We start from the raw sequence: 16,589 nt of genomic DNA on the forward strand, positions 1-16,589 counted from the left end.
GCAAAGGCCCACAACCCGTAATGTTTCATTTGTCTTCATAGCACCCCCGACCATAAAGAGCTTCTTTGAAGACAGCTTAAAAACTAAGCAACATGATTTATTTCTTCATATGTTGCCTATTTTCATTTGGATTTTGGTGCCAAAATCCTAAAGGCATCCAAAAAAGTATGAGTGATCACCTGCGTTTAATTGTATTGGCTAGCAGAATCTATGAACCCTCAAGGGACAATATCCATAAACGTGTGTGGAGTATGCGTGTGTGCGGCGGCCAGACGCACTTAACACTCATTTTCAATGGGGCGAGCAGCTGAGCAAAGTTCACTTATGTCTGCAAATTTTAAATTGGAAGGAGGAATTAAATGGTTTTGGCCTCTGCACTCCTGCATCTTGCCAGTGGAGGGTTTAGTGAACCTGAACCCCAAGATGGGCATCGCTAATAACATCATCTAAAATCTATTTCCATCTCCACCTGATGTCAGAGGAATGCATTCTCTGGCCCAGAAAGGGTCGTAATGGTCATTTGAGAACACCCTGTTGTTTTTGGGGAGGTAATTTCTCTCTAATGATCTTGCAGATTATGACAGGTTTTATTTCATTATTAATTTATGTTCAGCTTTAATTTTATTTTACTTGTAGCGTTTCATAAGACACATAGTCCATGGCTTTATCAGAGCATCGCCAAGAGAATGCAAACAAACCACGCAGAACTTAATTCAGCCGTAACAAATGATAAAAAGACACGGTTATATAAAATGTCTGTATTCCACAGCCCAGCTAAAGTGTAGGAGTAGTTTTGCCAAAAACTAAGACAAATTGAATGCAAATTTGGAATTGTTGTTGCCATTGTGTGGAGTTCACAGGCGTTGAACCTTAACAAAGTGCATTTGCAGAGTCCAAAAACCAATTGAGAGTACTAATATGGTTTTGAGCAGTAAATACAATGGCGTTTCAGCCCATTTATGCCAAATGTTTCTCTTTTTGCTAATTTTAGGCCACTATGTGGCAAGGCATTATTTGCATTAAGCCCCTGAAGCTAATATATCAAAATCAAGATCTTGATGGATTTTTCAATGTTGCTTTTCACTGAGAGATTGTAAACGGAGCTGTGAGTGACAGTCACTGCAAAGACATATCTATTGATTTTATTGTGAAAAGAAGTTTGTGGTTGGTAAGAAAACAGTAAAAACAGTAAAGTTGTGAAGTATTATTACAGTTCAAAATAAATGTATTTGGTAACACTTTATTTTACAGTGTCCTTGTTACACGTTACATGTAGTTACTGTAATAACTATAAATTATGCATAATTACATGCAACTAACCCTAAACCACACCCCAATCCTAACCCTATAGTAATTACATGTAGTTATTTATTATTACACAGTACTTAAATGCATAATTACACTGTAACAAAGACATGGTTTTCTATTTGAAAAAAAAAAAGAAAAGTAAAAAAGAAACAGCATTTATTTGAAATAGAAATCTTTTGTCTTTACTGTCACTTCTGATAATTTTTTGGCATCCTTGCTTAATAAAAGGATTACTTTAAATAAAATAAAATATCTGAGGGGTAGCCTATATGCAATACATACTAAATATATATTTTGAGGAAATCACGCAAAATGTAGTTAAATATATTAATTTAATAATATAATAAATATTTACGGATGGAGAATTCCCATTTTGTGTGTTTTCAGGTGGTTTATTGGTGACTGGTCAGAATGTGGGAAAACCTGTGACGGAGGCATCCGAACACGCACTGTTTTGTGTATACGTAAAATCGACCCCACCGAGGAGGAGACCCTGCAGGACAGCCACTGTCTGACCCATCGACCAATAGAGCAAGAGTCCTGCAACAATCAGTCCTGCCCACCCCAGTGGGTGACGTTGGATTGGTCTGAGGTGACCTGATGTGTTCTTCATCTATAAAGTCTTCGGATAATCTTCTTGTGAAGTTGTTTTCATATTGTTGTGTTGTGTTTTTGTCTGTAGTGTACCCCAAAGTGTGGCCCTGGCTTCAAGCATCGTATTGTTCTGTGTAAAAGTAGCGACCTGACCAAAACCTTCCCACCAGCCCTCTGTTCGGACCATAACAAACCTCCGGTCCGGATCCGCTGCAGCCTTGGTCGCTGTCCGCCGCCACGCTGGATCCCTGGAGAATGGGGACAGGTATGAGGTCACTTCTGATCAACTTAATGCATCCTTGTTGAATAGAAGAAACAAATCTTACTGAGCCCAAACTTTTGAACGGTAGTGTATATGCTATACATCTGAATCTGAAAAATAAGCACTCTTATATTCAACTCCTCGCCTCCAAACATCTAGCCTCATTCTGGTATGTAATGGCCAGTTTTTTCGATCCAATCAAGTACCATCCTACTTAGAATATTGTTTCACTCCAATATACATCTCATATTATGGAAGTAAAATCAATGCGGTTTCATGTTGACTGTAAACTACAAGCAAATGCAGCCTTGTGTAAGTATTTGACGTGTCGTTAAGATTTAGAACAACTAAAGAAAGAGTATTTCTGTGCAAAACATGCGTAAAGTGTTTTAATACAGCATGAAAAAGACCATGTGTTTAGTTGACGTCAACAGAAGTTACACTCGTATGATAAACTAGAGCCTCCGGAAAGCCAGTGACGTGTGTTTCCGTGAGTGACAGCGAGTATAACAGCCCAAGAGTGTGTAAGTGGAGGTAATATCATCCAGATTGTTTGAAGTTTATCTCTGCGGTTGACAAGGTTTTCTGTCAGTGCCAAGAATATGTTTTTAAAAAGACAAAACATATCACTCTCAGACGGCCCTGTGGTTTCTCTCTTGAAAATAAGGATAGGATCAGGATAACTGTGGTGTCTTGTAGTAAATCTTTTTAAAAATGCTGTATAAACAAAATAATAATAATAATAATATCTTCCTCTTTACAGGTAGTATTCCAAAAGGGGAGAAAAAAATGTAGGGCAGTTGAAAAGGAGAGATTGAAAAATAGAAGTTTGCATCACCCTGGTTCCCTCAGCAAAAGCCCAATAGGTTTTTGGATTATTGCAGAACATAAGCTCTGTGACCAACAAAACTTCATGATTGTTACACATTTTGTTCATTGTTTTAATCTTCACAAATTAACAAAAATTTTGAAGCCTAAATACAATCACCAGAAATAAAAAGCTAAATGTAGGTGATAAACAAACTACACCACAGTCACATGACTTTAACATCACCATCAAGGTTCCAACAACTCTTTCAGTCTTTATTTAAATCTACAAGTTGGAAAGTTTAAGTAAGAATAATTTGCAAGGGCGTGATTATAAATGAGGTTGTGAAAGTGGACTAGTGAGTAGATGAGTTTACCTGTTCCAGTCCCAGACAACCTCTGTAGTCCCATTTAGCCACTTGTTAGCAACCGGCTTTTAAAAGACAAGTAAATTATAGTTACATTATTTTCTAATAATTCAACGGACTGGAATTAATTATTTTGCTTATACTACGGTAACCACATCTCAAGACATTGTTCTGATGTTGTATTTCAAGACATTTGTCAGGTTTTTGTCCTTAAAATGCTCTTATGTGTAGGACTAATTTCTTACGCATCTAATCCCACATCTCCGTTGCGAATTCCAAAACGTAACTTTAGAGCTAGAAACGGAGGCTTGAGCCATTGATAGCAGTCTAATGCAGTTATAGAGAGAGAGAGAGAGACAGAGAGAGAGACAGAGGGCCCTATCTTACACCCAGCACAATTGACTTTGTACACTGACGCATGTATCATTCCTATTTTGCACCCGCGCACAGCGGACTTTTCCCTCCACAGACGCACGTATGCTATTAAACTTGGGAATGAACTTGCGCTCCCGGGGGCGATGCAGCGAAAAGAGGAGGCGTGTTTCGGCGCAAACGTTCCCTGGTGCTATTTTGCAGGTTTAGAAAACAATTCCGCCACTGACCAGGAAAAACCTAGTCTTAAGTGGCGCGTTGCGCATGTTATTCATATGCTATTTTAAGGGCGCACGCTTGGCCATAATCAATGTAGCGTGTGCACAATGCACATACACTTTGATTCTCTCATCTACACAGAAGCAGCAGTTTTCATTTTTGCAAATCATACATTATTACAAGGAAAAATATTAACAGACGAGGAAACATCTTGTTGTGTCCATGAAGATGTGAAAAATAGGCATAAATCTAGCTTACACATGCGCCTGACAAATCCGCCGCTATAATAGCATTCCGCCATGGAACAAGCTCGCCTGCTCTTAAAGGGAATGTGAGATGTCGCTCTGATTGGTTTATTTCACGTTACGCCCAAACCACACCTATGAATAATGAAGCTACTTCAGACCAACCCCTTTTAGATTTGCGTCGGGCGCAAGAGTCATTTATCCCGCCGGTATAATAGCAACAGCGCCCAAGACCCGCCCACAAAGTTACTTGCGTTTCGCGCTTGATACTTGCGTTTCAGATCGTTAAAATAGGGCCCAGAGAGAGAGCCCAGACAGCAAGATAGTGTTGGCCCAGGATCTGGGCCGACACTATCTTGCTGTCTGTGAGAGAAAGAGAGAGAGAGATGAAGCTTGTGTGAATTACCTGAGTCTGTGCGTCTCTGAACTTAACTAATAAAGAACAACGGCGTTATATTACCTCGCCAGTGAGAAATGTCATGTAGCTTTTATGTTACTAAACTATTTTACTGATAAAATCGTCAGAGCAGCGCTGTCAACACCTTTCTGTGCAAGTGTGTGTCCGCACTGTGTGTGTGCATTTTGAGCGGGAGAAAGAGAGTATGTGCTTTCCATACATAATAAAATGTAATTTTGTGGCAAAAAAACATGGAAATAATTTGTCGTTTTTATCCTATTGTTTACTATATTTATTTGCTTGGTCAGTGTCGTTGTGGGTTTTGGTTCTTTTGCTGCTGTAATCTGTAAAGACCTTTGAAATAACTGAAATCATTTGGCGAAGTGATATGGAACTGTAATGCGGTCAAGACCTGCCTGGAACTACTTCAGCCATTCGTTTCCCTGAAAATAATTGCACACCTTAGATAGAATGTCCGACAGCCAATCAGATTCAAACATCCAACAGCCCTATAATATGATATAATATAATATAATATAATATAATATAATATAATATAATAGAGTTTTTTTTCTCACATCACCTATAGTATAAGCAACAATTAAGGTTACAAGAACAACAATAATTTAATGATCTGAAAAATATAACAAAAGTCTAGCTTTAACCATTTTCCCGAATGAAGTGACAACTACTGTAGTACGAGTTTCCCGCCATCCCATGATTCCTGCAATGAACTGAGTCTCTCATAATGGAGTGGCTGTTGAAGGGAGCCATGGGCCAAAAGGTCACTGGTTCAAATCCCACTTAAGGCCTTCACTGACATATCCCGTCTGTCAGGGACTCGTGCTCTAATAAAGTCTGTTTAATACAGAGGGGATGAAATGGGAAGGCTGCTGGAAACTCATCTGAGATGTCTGCACTCAAGTCCCGTGAGGTGTCCTTCACTGTTGGTCTTACACGTGTTTATGACTAAATCCACATAAGATCCTTGTCTTGGCATGCGTCGTCAGCGTTTCTGTGGCATTCGCACTAGGCGCTGCAGCACAGTGACTAATGAGCTAAATTTGTGTATTGGATTGGATTGCTAGGCAACTCTTTAGTTTTTCCATTGAATCACTGTGCTACATCATGGTAGGAGACTACTGGAATACATCTCAGTTTCACTTCAGACAGTCGCAATTTACTCCCTCCAGCAACGTGGAGAGCTCTAATGTAGAACAGCTGACAGTAGTCAGAGATTCAATTAAACTATTACAATGACATTCCACAAGTAGCTCTCGGTCCTTCGTTTTGGAGCACTGAGTTTGGGCCCGAATTCACAAGCGTGCCACGGACCGCCAGACAGACACCACACACAAAAATGCCTTAAAATCACTCACTCCAGACTAATTGGTTGGCTTCTTCTATATGCACACTAAAAAGTCAGCACTACAGAAGCTGCTAGTATAGTATTCTTCCATAGCAAACTGCTGATTACACCTAACTATATTAAAATATAGAATATTATATATATATTAGTAACTATGGTAATCATAATATTTTAGTATATTACAATGTAACATGTTAGTAATGATTTCCAGAAGCTTTAAATATCTTTAGCGTAAAGGTGGATCATATCAATATTGCTTTGTCCTGTTCGTCCTGTTTTTTTTTCTTTCATTTGTGTATTTTTCTCACAATTTCCATACACTTCACTGCACCGGTAGTTGTGTTGGCCATTGAGGCTAAATGCGGCAGTGATCGTGCATATAATTCATTTACAGAAGTCAGTGGGTTTTTAGAATTTCAAGGATATAGTAGATACATTTCTTGAGAGTTTGAGGGAAATCAGAGTAAAAGAAAGTAAAAGAGCGCCCTTGAGCACTTCAGAATTACATCTGATTTCAGATTTGCTACCTCGAAACGCTACGTAAATAAAAAACCAACCAATGTTGGTTGTGTTAAACATCATTCATATATCCCTTTTCCTGTTTAACTCAATGGTTCTTGGCTGGAAAGTAGACAAGACTTAATGTCTGTTGACAAATGGGTTGAAAATCCTGTTCTATTTACAATTTTGGGCCAGTTCCTGAAGTCTAACTTAACTGACTCGATGTGGCAAAGTGGCTTAAATGATTCATCTTAATTTTGCTTGTTATTTATACATCACACCTTATATTTCATCTCAAATATACTCTTCACTGTTGCTGCTGTCTTTAAAGTAACCAAGTACACTAACTTTTTGTTTTTTACAGTTGTGGTGAAGTGTAAATCAATTATATTATAATGTAATCAAATATAATAAAATTCAGTTGTAATGTACCATTTAAAACATTCATTTCTTTAATTATTTTAGACAAAATACAGAATTTTTATATAATCCATTTATCTGTTATCAGCCATAAACATGAAAATAAATGATCAGTTTATGGTTCTGAGATATGGATTACAGGCTGAATTTATGTCTCATTGCATGTTTGTTTTTACAGTGCTCTGCTCAGTGTGGACTAGGGCAGCAGATGCGGACGGTTCAGTGTCTGTCGTATACGGGACAGCCCTCCGCCGACTGTCCAGACTCACTACGGCCCAACACCATGCAGCAGTGTGAAAGCAAATGTGACGCTACACCCATCTCCAGTGGCGACGGTAAGTCAGTCGCCCTTCTGCTAATCCCATGAAAGAGCGGCGATGACGACTTTCGTATCAGCTGCATCTGGCTTTGATCATAGTGTTGACATTTACAAAGTTTGTGGCCTCTGTTTTCAATTTTGAATTAACAAAGGATTATATTGTTCTATTCTTGCCCGTTATTAACTACCTCTGTTTGGAATCGAGGCAGGACACTATTTAGACAATCCTGGATTCAATAAAAACTCCATGACCCTTGTGAGATGGATCCCTATTCAGATTCCTTCACTGGGGAAGCAGCGTTAGATTATCTCTCCTAATGGACTCTAATGGGATTAGTTGTATCCTAATCAACAGCAGTGACGGAATGTCTACTTTCATTGTCATCAGCCATGGCAGTTTAAAGACTCTAATAAGAGTCACAATAATTGCGATAGGGCCAGTTAGTGCGCTGCCACACTAATGCAGATGGCCGTCTGCCTGCGCTGTGAATCAGGTCGCTCTCTTTTACGCTTTAATTACTTTAAGAGGCTTGTGTCCAGGCCCTGAGTCATGGCCTCTTTTAAGGGAGAGTTTTGGTCTTGATGCAAAGGAAGTCTATTAGTTTTCCATGCAAGATCCTGTCTCCCTCCAGAGATGGTCTTATTATTGGGAGATACCAACCTCCACTGCTCTTCCAGAAGGAAAAATCATAACGGTCAACTTGGATCATGTATGCCTTGATGACCAATTACATTACAACCTTGACATCATTGAATTTCCGTCAGAGATGTGCGACATTCAATCACTGTTTGAGGATTCCATTGAAATGAATGAGAAGTGCCTACACTAAATCCTACCTGTTGCAAAATTGACAGTTACTAAAACTAGCAATTTCTTCAGGTATAAACTTTAAAAATAGGTCAATCCAAAATGTATGTTTAATGGGAAACATGTTGAAGATTACACAGAAGCTGTTTTCCAACAAAAGCAGTTTGTTCAGCATAGTGAAGCCTCTCCTCCATTGAGATCCATTCAAAATACGGCCACTTATTCTTATTTTTATTTTATTGCTAAACTTGGAGCCTTTGCCCCGCCTCCTGCAGAATAACCGGCTGTCCTTCATATTCACACAAATAATGTTCTCAAGCATGTTTATTTTATGTTACAGACACAACCTCAGGTACTATGATAAAATGCTCAAACAATTATTATGTTGAATAACATATCAGTTATTCAATGTGCATAACCATGTCCTTTTATAATAAGTTATGTGCCATAAAAACTTGCACTGGTTAATATGCAGGGTAAGTAGAATGTATATAATCAAAACTCTAAACTAATTAAGAAATTTTTTTTCTGTCAGTCTGCAAGCTAACCAATTAGCCAACTAGCTGTGCATAGGCCAAAGCAATTAGCCCTAAATTATTAGCCTGCTAGCTTATAAACTACTATTAGGCCCTGTTTACACCTGGTATTAAGATGCATTTTGTTCGATCGGATCACAATTGGACGACTAAATACGGGTGTAAACGGGATCTAAAACGTCCACTTTCGGCCACTTCCAGAAGTAGTCGAAGACGCATTCAACCGGATTGCTTTTGTAGTGTAAACACTCATGTGGTCGAATGTGTTCAAACAGCCACAAAAGACCATCTTCTCTCCGCCTACTGACCTAATGCATAAACATTATGGGGAGCCCACTAGCCAGACGAGATTTAAACTTTGTCGGCTGGAGATACAAGTTTGGTTTGAAGATGAAAAACGTATCAAGCACAATGTTCTCTCACCATTCCTGATTTCTAACACACACTCAAAGCATTCGGCTGGCCTTGCGTCTGTCAGAACAGAAACTAAAGCTGCTGCTCTCTGTGTGTTTTCCGGCGTCTCAGGGCGCATTCATATGTAAATTGCACACGCTTATTTTGTCCATTTGATGGAAAAATCTGAAAAAGCCCTGTCCATAGACCTTCCCCTTGAAGAAATCAGGACAGAAGGGGAAGTGGATAAGAGAGACAGATTAAAACATCAGGTGTAAACAGGAATGTGTCTCCCTCGTCTACTTGTGATCCGATCAACCAAAACACATCTTAATACCAGGTGTAAACAGGGCCAGAGCCTGCTAGCTTAGTATGCTGTTAACAGATTAGCCTGCAACCTTAGCATACCATTAACTCATTATCATTCTAGCTTAGTATATATGGCATATGCTACACTACCACTGCTTATTTGTTCAATTTACTATTCGTAGCTACCTCTGCTACAAAATGATATCTGGAAAGGCTAATTGGATTAGATAGTTATAACTTGTTACATTTTGAGACTACTTATTGGGGTACTAGAGGGATATAATCTTGCACAACAAAAATTACTTACTGGAAATTGATCATGCTGCATCTGATTAGGACACAATGTAAAGAGGTTAGAATAGACAGGAAATGAACATTAGCACAGGCCAAGCTGTAAAACATCCCTCTGACACTGTACCATCGTCCGGTGACGGGACAGTGAGATTTATATAGACCGCTAAATATCATCCCTGTGATGAAGACGACAAATTCTGAGTCTTTCCATTTGCGCTCCCTTTCACAAGTGTATTAAAACCCTGGACCGATTACCACCTGGATTCACACAGACATCTAAAATATGACTTGCATTCTAAGAACCCAAAAGGTTGTCCTCAGAGGAAATGCAAACATGCTATTGATTAAATGATAGGCAGGTCCATATTCCTTGGCGTTTTGAAAGCTATAGTTAATCCAAAATGAATAGTCTGTCATTATTAACTTGCCTCCATGTCGTTCTAAACCCATTTGTCTTTTTTCTTCCGTGGAACTCAAATGGTGAATGCTTGAAGTATATCCTGGCTACTTTGAAAAGATTTTGAGTGAATAGCAACTTCAATTGTAGTGTGTTTCTCACACAAATCCAATATATCATGGCTTTGTAAGTCTTGGAATACAGCGCACAAAAGTATGTCCTCGTATGGAGTACTTTTAAGATACCTTTATTCTGATTTTGGAGCTTGACAGTCCCAAATCAATTTAATCTTTTGTGTTCCACTAAGTTTGGAACAACATTTTGGAACGAGTAAATAATGACAGACTTTTAATTTTGGAGTGAATCATCCCTTTAACACAAGCCTAAAAGTTTCCCCTTTGTGGTTCCCCAGCATCGACCACTTTACTCACTCCTTCTCGTATCCTTTCTTATTCCACCTTTTTCTCTTCCCCTAGAGTGCAAAGACGTAAATAAGGTGGCATATTGCCCATTGGTGCTGAAGTTCAAGTTCTGCAGCCGTGCGTACTTCAGGCAGATGTGCTGCAAGACGTGCCAAGGACACTGACCCTGCGGAGAGAAGCAGAGACAGATGCTGCAACAAGGAAAGAGAGAGAAAACTGGCAGTGAGAAAAGCAGACCAGTGTTGGAGGAGTCAACACTGGGCATGGAGAAGGAAGCCTCTCTCTCTTGCTCATCAACACACACATAACTGCTTTTAGCCCTGTGGAACCCAAACCACTGCTCAGCACTGCGCTGACACCTGTTTTATTTTCACTTCTGTGAAGTGGGAATGTATAAAATGATCATTATTGTTGTTATTTTTATAATAATAATAATAATAATTGCTAAAGGTTATTATTATTATCAATGTCTTTCTGTTGTTATAATCCAAAGTGCTGGACACAACGCTCACAGAAGTAGCACGGCAGAGGTTTACTTCAAGGCGCCCATCTACAGGAGTTTGGGATGTTGGTATATCCCCTTGTCTCACATAAACACGCCTCCCACGGTTCTGTTTGCAACTCTGCATTCAGAGGCATTTGAAACGATGACGATTGCTCACGCTGGCAGCATCAGAGCAATTGGAAGTCATTTGTTTTAAATAAGAGTTGGCGATTTGAAGCAACATGAGCATCAGAGACTGACCGCAACCAACAATGGGAGTGCGAACACTGCCACTCACGTGATCTGCCACATGATAGGAACGTTTTCGAACAATGGACAGGACAGTGACTTGGTGACATGAACGCACGCCTCTTTAGGGTATAAATATGTTCACATTTTCCACTCAAATGATACTTTCCATCCCTAAAAACAAATAGGTATAGATCAGGGGTAGCCAACCCTGCTCTTGGAGTGCTACCTTTCAGCAGACTTAGTTTCAACACACCTGCCTGTAATTTTGCCCTCAACAAGCAGGGTTGGCTACCCCTGGTAGAGATTGAATTGACCTTTGATTTAAAAAATATATAGACTAGGAGTGTCCAATCCTGCTCCCTTCCTGGAGGACCACTGTCCTGCAGAGTTTAACTCCAACCTGCCCAATAAACTTGTCTGGAAGTTTCTAGCAATCCTGAATTCTTCAAATACTTGGTTCAGGAATGTTTAATTGTGGTAGGAGCTAAACTCTGCAGGACAGTGGCCCTCTATGAATAGAATTGGACACCCCTGGTATAGATGGTTAGAGCCTGTGTTGGTCAGCTCAACTGTTTATTTTTGTGGTTAAATGGAGTTACCCAATACTAGATATGCATGTGGTTTTTATTGAAATCAATAACTTGGAACTTCTATGTACTTTTACTCACTTGGCAGACACTTTTATCCAGAATGACTTGCATTGAATTCAAGGACTACAACCCTTGACCTCGGAGTTGTTAGCGGCAGGCTATATTAGTTGAGGAGCTTCTAAACTTGACAGCCCTGATTGTTACACTTTTGACAATAACTTTCTAAAATAACATTGAGACCCAAGGGCCAAAGACAAACAGGGTAGTGTGATTGGGTGCTGAATTTGTGCAGGAGAAATCTCAATTAGAGCTTCAGAGTCCAGATGTTCAGTTGTGCTAGTCACCTGTTTTACTGAGCTGAATCACATGACCACAGGCCAAAGAATTCCACCATTGTCTGACACTCGAACAAGGCCTGAAAATCAGATTAGTTCCAAAGGGACGTTTCTTCTGTTGTGTCTCTAGAATTATTGTGGATACCAGAGAGACATTAATTGCGATTCTGACGTGATTCTGCTTTATGGATCCGTATTTAGCTTTAAATTCTGGGGTTCTGACATCTATGCATATGTTCCGGGGCCCGCCGTATTCCAGACGCAATAATTCTCACATAAAATGCGTGCTGCAGCCACAATCCGCCACATTATCAGCAGTATACACAGACAATTCATCAGCATGGGATGACTTGCTTGGATATCTCCTGGTCTGTGATGCTGATGCATTAGTAGAGTTAAGCGAAGGGCCAGTGCCTGGGTAACCTGCCAGATCCGGTTTGCCATCGACTACCTCCAAAACACCTCCTCTTCCTCCTTCCCTGAGATCGCAGAGCTTCCAGCCCACACTCTTAAACCCTCCACACTCAATGGTGCTTTTCTTCCCTCAGTGGAGCACGGCTTGTTCCACTGCCCTTCTTCCGTTCATCTTTTGAGTGGGCGGCTCTTCTGGCCCCATGGTGCTGTAAGACCTTGATGCATTCTGGGTATGCGGTCTAAGCAGATGACAGAAAACCAAGAATACTTTAGCTCTGTTCCAAATTCTAGTGAACTTCCTACCTAGACCAGCTTTTTAAGGCATCATAGGTGCGTTCCTGATGTGAAGACTGTTCCAAAAAGTAAGCAGTTCCTTTTTAATGCGCTTTTAGGCAGAATAGCATATTTCCTTTGCAAAGGCAATACCAGAATGCATTGTGTTGATCTCAATGTAAAACATTGTAGATTGCAGACTAAGTGAGAAATATAAATATTTGACTTAATACTGAAGAGTATGAAAAATAGATAAAAATACAATTGAACCCAGTACTCATGTGCTGTGCATTTTTATGCTTGTTGGACTATTACGCATTAACTTAGCAACATGCTAACATTAAACTCTACTGGAATCAATTGTGAATCAAGTTTCCTGTGCACTTTACGAATGTTATTTATGTGGCAGAGTAGCGAACAGTGACTCTTGAACCTTGGCCCTCTCGCCAGCTTCCCTCATCGGGAAAAGAGTAAACTCGGCTTAAAATCATCCTAGCTTACTGTGTCCTCTTCTATAATACTGCATGTTACCTTTGACAAGAAATGCCACAAGCAAACATTTGAGTATGGCGAATAGCGCCAGCTATTTTATTAGTGGGGGGAGTTTTTGATCGTGTTCCTCAAAGCAGGCGGAACGCATCATACACTCAGTGATAACAAGCCCCACCCATTAAAAGGGACTATATGATTGGTCGATTTTCCTGTCAATTGAAATTTGTCTCTCATTGACTCACTAAGACATAGACAGAAAAGCAGCTCGCTGAGTTTTGGAACAGAGCTTAAGCATATTTTTTCTGTCTTTCCTTCCTTTCTGTTTTTTTACCTCACACTGGTTTAAGATCGTAAGTTAACATTCCACCAACTACATGTTGCTGTTTTCCACCATCCACGACTGAGTGACTTTACCTTGCTCTCTTAGCCAAGGGAACATCAAATTATAGAGCATTGGGGGACCTCAATCGTAGATCTCCCCTTTGTTATGGGACACAATTGATTATTGAAGTTTTGAGGAATTATGGGACAGTTTTATGTTTTTAATCATACAACCATTTTACTTTTGCTGCTGCTACTCTTTTGTAGCCACAAACAACATTAATTGGATATGTATTGTTATGAAATGTTTAAACTGGGATTATTCAAGAGTGAACCTTGAACAGCGGAACTGTAGGCCACACATGCCGAGCATCCAGATATTGTGCTTGGTAAAATCCTAAGGCTTGAAGTACAAGTTTACTGGCTTTGGGACACGGACTCTCAATAAGACACTCAATGAAACTGGTACTGATCGCTGTGAACTTGTGTCTTTGAATGTCACATTGTTTAACCTGTACCTATAGAAGAGAGTTTTGCATTTTTGTGAATAGTTGCTTACATTTTATATTCAGTATTATTAATGTTGGTACACTGTTACTAATTTTTTTCATTTGTAAATTATATGCTAATTTATTGCCATGTGTCACTTGTCTTATGTATGTTTCACTGCATGCAAACCAAACTCTAGTCTAGTGAAAACGATGCAGTGGAATAACACCCTTCACGATCTTGTTTTAGTAAAATGTGAGTTTGAATGTGTATTTTTTGCTACTAGGGCGCTCTTAAAATACGTCAGAATGCTTTTGTGTGAGTCAGTGAGTTTGAGTGTGCGTATGTCGGTATGGTATTACTGCACTGTTTCTCAAGGGCCAGTGCTCACAAAAATAATAATTATAATAAATAATGGTAAATGGTGTCAAAGGGTAAGCAAAAAAATATATTAACTTTAACATTCTCAGTCCTTTGGCTTGTACCCTTGGTGAATCCTACAACATGTAATGGATCCTGAATAAAATGACTTTAAAAGGGTTGTGTTTGCTTAGATGTTCTTTCCTGTGGTCTCCCACAAATGCCTAGTAATTCTAAATGAGTTTACTGCCGGAGAACAACAGGCTCATTCATTAAAGGGATAATTCTCCCAAAAAGGAAAATTCTTCCATCATTTACTCACCCTCATGTTGTTCCAAACCCTAATTGCTTTCTTTATGCCGTCGAACACACAAGAAGATATTGCTGAATGTCCAGAGTGTTCTGAATCTTTACTGACTTTTTTCTTTAAACCTTTCTTTAAAGTCGTTTAACTATCTGTGGATAAAGTTGCTATTGTTAGCATAGCATGTAATTACGACAACTACCTGCTAACAAGCCAAACCTTGACCACCTGAGGGAGACGGACTGGATTATTTTCTTTGCATTGCTTTATGGGATTGTATGCTGCTGAGAAATTTTCTGCGATTTCCACGTCCAGCGACTTCACTGATTGGAAGATCTCTCTCGTTAGGGTCATGGGTAGTGTAGTTCTTCACTGGGAATTCAAATATGACACTACAGAACAAATCAAACATGACACTCAACAGGAATATTTATCATCACTTATTAAAAACCTTTTTGAATACTTGATTCTGATTGGTCAGACTGACCATCCAGGTAACTAAGGGGCTGTTTACTTAACACCGTATTCAACTAAAACCTTTTATGCCTTTTAATGGCGTTTTGGGTGCCTGAAAACGCTTACTTTTGAAAAAGGGTTTCAAAGTGCAAGTTTTTGAAAACAGTCTCATTGTAAACAACAAAAACGTGAATCTCTGAAGACGATGATGTCATGCACATCTGTTTATGTGTTCAGTCTATAGTGTTTCATCGCCATCTAATGGCCGGGCAGCAGAATACAGCATTTTTAGTCGTTTTCGCGGATCCGTGTGAATGGGGATCGTTTTGACAATGGTGTCGTCTGTACGCAGAAAACTCAAAGGAAAAACTCAGTTTTAAGCATATCGTTGTCATGTAAACGTACCCTAAACTGGCACAACTTGTATGTCTCTCGTATCATTCCGCTGACTCGTACTGGTTTCATACAGTACAAACACAATGCCTCCATCTTGCATCTCAGTGAATATTGTAGTGAAAATGACCTCAGAGGACAGCATTAATATTACTTGTAATATTGTTAGTGTTCATCATGTTGCTCAGATGATTGTTTTGTACATTGTAATGGACATTTCAAATTTTTTTTGCTTGGCAGATATAATATAAAAGTACAATTATAAAACATCTTAAATCAACATTTTATATCAGTGTATTTATCCATTTATTTAGTGGGTAGCCATGTAACAAGGGAGGTAATACTTCATAAACAATATTGCAAGAATTACCATCTGATTGCACGTTATTCCTTAATCTCGTATTTCAAAAAGGTTTAGGAAAGTATACGTTATGGTAAAACGTTTCACTATGGACAAAATGAATGAATTTTTACTTCTGAAACCCAACTATTGCACTATTTGAACACTTATGCCCTACTTACCGTAATGCTATGAATTACTAGCAGCTCTGTTTTGTCTAAATCAACTACTTTTGAATTCCTGAAAAACTGCTTGGGCTTCTGTCTCGTTTACTTGGAAAAAGAGAGCGATCGAAACAGAGACTGAGAGAAGATTAAGAACGTCTTAGCAGCTGGCTGCAACTGTCAGCTACAATTCGGCTGTTTACATGTCGACTCTCAGCATAGCCACAACAAAGATGAAGCAAGACAGCAGAGACACTTGCCAAGAAACAATTCCATTCTTTATCTCTTTGTAAACTAAAGGGACAGGCTGAGATGTCAAAAGAAATAATGATATAGCATAACAGGGCAGCCCTATGTATGCATGGAAGCCAAAAACGGTTAAGTTGAAGCCTTTATGTTACAACTGCATACATGGATGTCAACACATTTCAGTCGATGGCAACAAGTTGTGAACAGCATTCGGTTTTGCGCCCCCAAGAGCCGTTCTCATTGTTAGCGTAAGGGGGATGTGCATAAGGCAATGGTGATCAAAGACATGCTGATGGCAAGATTGCACTCGCGTTTTTTACTTACCCAAAACAG

At 39.4% G+C, this 16,589-nt stretch overlaps 1 protein-coding gene across 3 annotated transcripts in view; it reads left to right on the plus strand.

Annotated features, from left to right (window-relative positions):
• The window catches only part of adamts6 (ADAM metallopeptidase with thrombospondin type 1 motif, 6), an 87,698-nt gene extending 73,169 nt beyond the window's left edge, over positions 1-14,529 (plus strand). For all 3 annotated transcript variants that reach the window (XM_082157415.1, XM_082157416.1, XM_082157417.1), the window contains 4 exons: positions 1,696-1,900; positions 1,991-2,167; positions 7,041-7,197; positions 10,395-14,529. In XM_082157415.1, coding sequence (XP_082013541.1) covers positions 1,696-1,900; positions 1,991-2,167; positions 7,041-7,197; positions 10,395-10,504 — 649 coding nt within the window. In that variant the 3' untranslated portion in view covers positions 10,505-14,529. The remainder of the gene's footprint in view (positions 1-1,695; positions 1,901-1,990; positions 2,168-7,040; positions 7,198-10,394) is intronic.
• Positions 14,530-16,589: the final 2,060 nt, after the last annotated feature.

The sequence above is a fragment of the Leuciscus leuciscus genome (genome assembly GCF_965113295.1).
Source record: "Leuciscus leuciscus genome assembly, chromosome: 24".
NCBI classification, from domain to species: domain Eukaryota; kingdom Metazoa; phylum Chordata; class Actinopteri; order Cypriniformes; family Leuciscidae; genus Leuciscus; species Leuciscus leuciscus.